Raw genomic sequence first — 7,795 nt, 5'->3', positions numbered from 1 at the left:
TCTGCAAATGTAACCAGTTTACTGTATGTATTGGTGTCAATATCATTAATGTAAATTGGGAACAGTACTGGTCCTAAAATTGAACCCTACGGTACCCCACTATGAACACAGACCCACTGTCATGCCCGGCTCATACGATCGTTGTGTGCCACGCCCCCTGATTATCCACGTGTGCTTCCCCTATCATGCCCAGCTGTACCTTGTCGTTTCGCCATGTCTTTTGTCTATATCAGTCCACATCTTGCCCTGTCCGATGTCCGTCATTGATGTTAGTGCTGTTGTCATGTCCCGTTCTGCCCATAGCCGTCTTCCCCCTAATAAAACCCCAGTTTTCCCCGTATTCTACCTCCCTGCTTCGTCCTTCCCTGCCTCCTTCCTGCCAGCCTGCCCGTTCGCACACGCAAACTCTGACACCCACAATATAATATTGTGTACAGTACATACTGTAATCAATCCAGAGGTAACATCACTTCTCCAAATTCAAGTTGCCAGTTATGTTTACTGTAGGTCCCAGGGGAAGGGGCTGCACTAAACCAGTATTTCAATTGATTACGAAAAACCTTAGTGCTTAATTAGTAATCACAGATGGTTGCAGCGGAATTTCTGAAGAGAACCGTCAAACGAGAACGAAGGAGTATATTCAAACAACATTTATCCAAAATGGGAAATTTATGACGCTTTCACAAACTAGATAATATAAAAAAGAGAACTTTATTTTAAGTATGCAATGTCAGGAGAAGATTCAACTCCGACCTCCAGCAGAGCTTCTCCCATGTCCTGGAGGACGCAGGGGACATTGAGTCCGAATGGGCCTTGTTCCATGCCTCCGTTGTGGAGGCGGCTGACTGGAGCTGTGGCCGTAAGGTGGTCGGTGCCTGTTGTGGCGGCATTCCCCGAACCCGCTGGTGGACAGCGGTGATGAAATGATGGAATGCGGCTTCGGCGGTCGTCGAGGCAAAAACTCAGGTGTGGGAGGAGTTTAGCGAGGCCATGGAAAATGACTTCCGGACAGCCTTGACTTCAAAGACCTCGATCCCACCAACACACCTTCCAATGAGGAAGCAGAGTCTGGGGAAAAAAAGAGGTGTCAATAGAAACTCACTGTATATTATAGGGAAAGAATTCGGGGTTGGGGGTGTAAATGAGGTTACGTACTGGGCATGCTGTTGTGGGCAGATGGGTTTCTCTCCTCCTTGGTGGCCATCAGGGACTAACGAGGTGAAGCGTATTTTATGATGCGGGGGTGCGCAGGCACTACGCAGCAGCTGAAGTGTTTTCTGGCTCTGCTCATGTCCTGCGCACGATACCAGCTGCCTGTCCCCGCATCATAACACTCGACCTTGTTAGTTACCCTAAACCCATCGTGGCCGCCCATCACAAACAGGAGGTCGTCCACCACTGCGATGCCAAATTCACTGCGCGGTGTGGACATGGGGGCCACAGCATGCCAGCGGTTTGTGGTAGGGTCATAGACCTCCATGGTCTGCAGGTCATCAGGCCTGTTGATACCGCCCACCTGAGAGATGCCAAAGATTCATTATCACTTGGTTGCCAAAAGGATGGGCAAACATCAACTTTCCCAAAGTCATGAACTCTTAAGCAATTTTCACCCTATGAAAGCAGGCTCTTTAGAACCTCCCATTGTCTATAAATGACACAAGCTTATATACACATGTCAACCTATATGCAATGAAAACATGGATTTGGGCAACAGAATACTTGTATGATTCGGTGAAAACTGTGAGCCTTCAAAAATGACTCCTTATGCTAATATATTTTGCTTTTTTATTGTTATTACTTAAAACGAACACTTGAAGCTAATCAGACACTGAAAAAAACAACAATCTGACCAATTATATCTGGAACTAGGGAAAATAATGAATAAAAAATCTAAACTTTACAGCCCGAGCTAGTAGCAGAGACCCCCAGCAGATCCATTTATAACCCAGAAATAAATGCAGGGAGGCTAAAGAGGGTAGCATATATGTTTTTTATGTGTATTAAGATAAGCCTTTGCAGCAGGTATTTCTGGCATTTAACTGTTTTGTTTGGTTTAAATGCATCACAATGAAAGACACAGCAGCAAAGACAAAAAAACCATGAGTCTTACAGGTAAAATGTGAGATTTGACACAGAAAGGAATCACTCACCGCATAGATCTTCCCTCTATACGCCGTGACTCCAAGGCTGTGACGGGGAGTGCTCATTGGAGTGATCAAGCTCCATTCATTAGTGAGGGGGTCAAAGCACTCCACTGTAGAAAGGCTCTCTGTTCCATTGAAGCCCCCACAGATGTATATCTATGAAAAACAATTTAACTGTGAACACCGTTATACTGTATATGACTGGGGTTTGGAGGTTACAGATGAAGTTCATTGTGACTCAAAAATAAAAGTATATGCTATGCATAGTGTATGACAGGGTTCCCCAGTTCCGGTCCTGGCGGAACACAGTTTGCAGATTTCCCTTCTCAAACACACCATAAACAGCTAATTTTCAGGTTTAGTATGGCTGTTTGAAAAGGGAAATCTGCAAAGAGTTTTGAATTCTGCTCCGCCAGGAACAGAATAAAGGAAACCTGACATGGGAACACCATTTCATCTATCTCACAAGTCTTGGATATGACACCACAGCACTACCCAATGTGCCCCTAATGGAGACCAATAATGCATTTATGCAAATACTTAAATTTATTGAACATAGTAATTATGGATTAAAATCAGCAATCTGAAGAGAAAGAGAACTCATGACTGTGTAAAATACTCAATTTCAAGGGGAAGATGAGGGTAAACACAGTCAGACGCCCTCCCATTACCCTACCTTGCCATTCAGGGTGGTGGCACTGGCATCGCTTCTCCTCTCATTCATGGGCTCGATCTGGGTCCATTCGTTGGTTACTGGGTTGTACCGCTCAACTTTGTTGAGGGGCCTGAAACCAATATGGCCACCCATGGCGTAGATGAACCCATCGAGCACAACCACACTAACATTACAGCGATGCCAGTGCATGGGGGCCATCTGCTGCCATGCTCGTGTTATCGGGTCATATCTGCGCACGGTATTAATGAGGTGTTGGCCATCAAACCCCCCAATGCAGTACACAAATCCATCATGGTACACCATGCCATGACCAGCTAGGTTGCTCTGCTCCTCCTGCGTGATATCCACCCAGCGGTCGGCCCGTGTGTCATACGCATCGATGCAGTTAGTAGTGCCCATGTTCCATCCACCGACAGCCAGCAAAACGTCAGAGGGCAAGCGTGGGCGGATCAGCGGGTTCTCAAAGTCAGAGAGTGGACTTTCATCATCAAGATCATAGATGACCTTTAAGACATCGCTGATAATTCGCCTGCACGCCGCATTGGCCTTCACTAGATCGTTGTTTTTGACGATCTTCATGAAATATTCTGGATCCATACGAGCCATGCGAACCTACACAGGAAACAAGAATGAGAGAATTCCCATGAGTTCCTTAGTGCTTTCTGTGAATCTCTGGAGATGAGCAATTCCTAACATTAAGGATACAGCAGTAAGTGCAAATTTTAATTTCTTTAGCTGAAGCCATTTACATAGAAAGTCTCAGATGTGTCAGCTAACACTTATTTCATGTAAGACATTTGAGTGTGTTGTTTTCCATTATTTGTTACACTCTCCTCCCAGGTGTAATACCTGGAAGCCTTGGTTGTAGACTCATGGGACATGAAAATGGAGGTTCAGTCTCTAGCTACAGTAATAAGGACTTCACTCAATGAGCATTCTATTGTTATATACACAAGTCAATGCGAACATAGTATAACTATACTCACCTTGGGCAACAGAACTGAAATGTGGGCCTCTCGGGTGGCAGGCTCGTGCTCGATCCACCGGAGGATGGCGTGAAACACCACATCCTCTTCTCTGACATTCAGTTCATCCCGCTCCATGATGTCACAAAGTTCTTCGAGCGTGAGTTCTAGGAACTCGTTTGATGTGATGGCAACCTCCTTGAAGTTCTTCAGGAGGAATTTGAATGCAGACTGGTGCAGCTCATTGAGGCAGTAGACATCTCCGATTTTGACAAGCCCAACACAGTTGTCAAGGCAGAGATGCTCATGCAGGAAGTCACAGCAGCGCTGCACGATGCCCAGGACACTGAGATAATCAGCAGCTGCCAGGAGGTTCTCCACATTGTCAGCTGTGATGACCACAGAGTACGTGTAGGCGTACTCGATGACCTGCCTCAATGTTTCAGGGGAAATGCCTGGGAGTTGGTACTCCCGCTTTCCTGAATCACTCCAGTCACTGGCGAACAGAGCCCTGAAACACAATACAGAAGTGACTAATCTAATAAATATGGGTTTTGCAGGCAAAGTTAAATAAGGGGTTTTCTAAATCTTCTGAACCAGGGACCCCCAAATGGAAATAAACCGGAGATAAGGACGCCCTGCTACAGATATATCACATAGGCATCTAAGAACTAGGGACCAGGGGCTTTAACTCTTATTTTTCCAACATTAGCTCCCCCTTTAATATTTTTCACTTGGGCTGGTGCCCCGGAATACTTTGTTTTTGCCTGATGGACATGGTCCCCTTTTTATATATTTATACCATTATTATTATTATTATTATTATTATTATTATTATTATTATTATTATTATATGTTAAACGTTAAGGTGGTACTGTATACTTAAAAATATTTCTGATCAGCACTGACCTACATTAACATAATTTAATATAATATATATTAATATAAACTTTCTGTCATCCTAGAACCTTATTGCCAAGGAGAAGTCATTGCTAACGAGAGAAAAAAACGGACTCCTTGCTGTTTTGGCATCGTCATATATGAGCCACAGCAACTTACTGGAAGTAGGAGCTACAGCCACACAGAATCACTCTATGGGCGTTGAACTGAACACCGTCTGCGGTAAGAACCACGTCACAAAGCTGCCCTGCGAGCCGAAGCTTGTTGAACACTTCGAAAGCCGGGGACATCAGTACTCGCTCCATGTCGTGTGCCATCATTATTCAAAAATGTGGATGTCTCGTCTCTTTCTCCTTTTTATACCACTCGAAATGACGTGTACATACGTTCTAATATGCAAAAACCGCACTTTTGCGTCACAGTGTTCTAAGATATCGTAACGTTTATTTTTAAATCTATATTTGAGATTCGAAATTGATTGGGGGAGAAATATTTTCTATGCGCAATCAGCTGTACAAGAAGAATAAGTTAAATGTTTTTAACATCACTTTTGGAAAATGTATACCGTGCTTATCTTAGCATTTACGTTTTGTATTATGTGTGAATTGTCAAATCACGAATTCCCGAAATAAATAAAATAGTTCCTTAATTAATAAAAAAATGTTTTCATATTTTTTCTCCTCCACTACGTTTCTAAAAATGAAAAACAAAAAAGGTCCTTTACATGACTGTCAGGGACGAGGCTAATGTTCGTATCTTATTCCCTAGTTTCCACCTTAAACATAAGCCACTGAGCAACAAATGTCCACAGGACATTATTTTATGGGCTAAATCTGGTTGGCCCGTTGTGGCCTTTATTTAGAACAAAAATGGTCCTTGAAAATTGGGCTGCGTAGTCCGTCTGTTTTGGTCCACATTTAGCACAAGGCAGACGTATTTTTCGGACCGCAAATATCCCCAATACAGTCATGAAAACATATTGCAGCAAGTGTGGAATTATCACAATGATTATTGTGCTGTGTACAGTACACTTCACCCAAATCCTGAACACTATTGCATATAATCGATTATATATTATAGAGCAGTTATGTTACAATCAAGGTACAGTGTGCAATATCACTCCATGAGCTATTGACCATTTTCCTGTTTTATGATCTTTTCTTGAGAAATCGTTTTTTTTTTTTTTTTTTTTGTAATTCCTCACTTCTGCCGACTAACTTTAGTTTAATATATTTCCGTGCAGGTTTTTAAGTTTGTTTTCCTGCAGCTTCACGGCACCCATCGTTCTTGCGCACCCCCACACAGATGGACGAGTTAAGTTAGAAGTGGATGGGAGTAGCGGCAGGACAGATATTCCGAGGGCACCCATTTAACGATGTAAGTAATTATTATTTCTCGTTAGAATTCTCACTTAACACAGAATGTTGTGTTTGGCTGAAGTTTAAACAGTCGAGCTGAATTGTGGCAAGATAAGCTGAAGCTGTTCGCGTCCGCAGCTAATGCTCGCGCCATGACTAGCCAGCACATAGTGAAATGGCGAATGTATTTGGCGACATTTTCCGTTTGAATTGAGCACAGAGACGTAGGTGGTGTTTTATTTGTGGCCCTGCTTTTACAGTGGACGTGTAGCAAAGTGAATTTGGGATCAGCTTGCGTCTTTTGCAGCTAACATCACACTCGATATAGCCTAGCGCAGTGTATGGTGGAATCGTCATTTTGGGTGTACACAACGCAAGAGCGCACGAGTGTTTTATATATTTATATATATATAAACAATTCCACTCTGGCTGAGTTTTTTTATTATTATTATTTTTCATGCTATACTATATACAAACGTTGTACAAGTACATCTTAGGATATAGTTCACTGTGACAATATAAATGGTAGGAGAGAACTGAAACAGCAACGACTGTGTTTATGTAATTATTTAGGTCTGTGTATAATATCTTACTGTATCTAAAATCCCAAAGTAAATTAATTATTTTTACCCACCCACACACACAAGACATATTAAGGATTGTACATTAACATATTTTATCATAAAAAAAACTGTTGTCCGAACCATACTGAATTTAACTGGATATAGATATATGCACACACAAACAAACATAATAACTAATATATAAATTGGAAGAAATATAACTTTACATATAAAACAAGCACACACAGAAGTCAAAATATGACATACATATAAAATGTATGGTCGGTTGATTGCCAATTTCTCACCGGTACTTGTGACTAGTGACATGGTGTATTGCAACAGCAATAAAGGGTTCTCATCATCATCTCATCATCAAATAGAACTTTAAATATAAAACAAGCACGCACAGAAGTCAAAATAAGACATACATATAAAATTATTATATTAAATAAGTATAAAAGGCAGATACAATTAAAATGAGGCATTCCTAAATGACACAATTAACATGATTGCACTTTGCACAACACACAGTGATATGAAATAATTGTCATCTATATCAGGACCTTCCTTGACTTCCTTGATGCAAAGTCATCAATAATGTCATCATATGAAATCTGGCCAGCAATTGCATGATTAATGCTGATGATAGCAAGGCCAGTGAGGCGTTCCTGAGACATAGTGGACCTCAGATATGTCTTCACAAGTTTCAGCTTTGAAAAGCTCCTCTCTGCTGAAGCCACAGTTACAGGTAGAGTAACTGCAATTCTCAGAGCAATGCACAAATTTGGGTATATTTCTGAGAGTTCGCTGTCATGCACAAAGTTCAGCAGCTCAAGACAGGTCATAGATTTTGATGGTAAGTCAGACGAATTCTTAATCTCCTGTGCAAGCTCTCCGGCATCCAAGTCTGATTGGTCCTGAAAAAGCTAAGTAGCACCGAGGGTCTTACACTGTTCAGTGAGGTCATCATTTGAGAGATTTGGAAAATGTGTCAGTCCTCCAGATTTCTCTCCCACATTTTCCAATGTGGTGAATCTCTCTTGGATGGAAGACACTGCAGCATCAACAACAACATTAAAAAAGGTCACCTCCAGCTTCTTTAAGTCATCACTCAATGGCTCATCAAATGATTTGTGAGAGAAATGCCGCTTTGTAGATCTCTGTCTTTTCTGCTGTAGAACAGCCTCTA

The 7,795-nt window shown here is 42.0% G+C and overlaps 1 protein-coding gene across 1 annotated transcript; it reads right to left on the bottom strand.

The window, feature by feature from the left end:
* Nucleotides 1-692: 692 nt before the first annotated feature.
* Nucleotides 693-4,996, bottom strand: LOC125725057 (kelch-like protein 10). The gene is made up of 6 exons (XM_049001660.1): nt 4,845-4,996; nt 3,807-4,296; nt 2,821-3,432; nt 2,151-2,300; nt 1,156-1,516; nt 693-1,068 (listed from the first exon to the last, which is right to left on the bottom strand). The coding sequence occupies exons 1-5, from the start codon at nt 4,988-4,990 to the stop codon at nt 1,211-1,213; spliced, it is 1,704 nt and encodes a 567-aa protein (XP_048857617.1). The 5' UTR covers nt 4,991-4,996; the 3' UTR covers nt 693-1,068; nt 1,156-1,210.
* Between the last annotated feature and the right edge of the window lie 2,799 nt (nt 4,997-7,795).

Source organism: Brienomyrus brachyistius, unplaced genomic scaffold (genome assembly GCF_023856365.1).
Source record: "Brienomyrus brachyistius isolate T26 unplaced genomic scaffold, BBRACH_0.4 scaffold60, whole genome shotgun sequence".
Classification (NCBI taxonomy): domain Eukaryota; kingdom Metazoa; phylum Chordata; class Actinopteri; order Osteoglossiformes; family Mormyridae; genus Brienomyrus; species Brienomyrus brachyistius.
Note: the sequence above shows the minus strand (reverse complement) of the source record. Positions and strands in the feature narration are given on the sequence as shown.

Excerpts from the sequence above, each read along its gene's own strand:
- LOC125725057 (XM_049001660.1), bottom strand. The coding sequence starts at position 4,990 with ATGGAGCGAGTACTGATGTCCCCGGCTTTCGAAGTGTTCAACAAGCTT. Across the intron at positions 4,297-4,844 it reads GGCTGTAGCTCCTACTTCCA|GGCTCTGTTCGCCAGTGACT; the intron begins GTAAGTTGCTGT and ends ATTGTGTTTCAG. Across the intron at positions 2,301-2,820 it reads CCACCACCCTGAATGGCAAG|ATATACATCTGTGGGGGCTT; the intron begins GTAGGGTAATGG and ends TGTTTTTCATAG.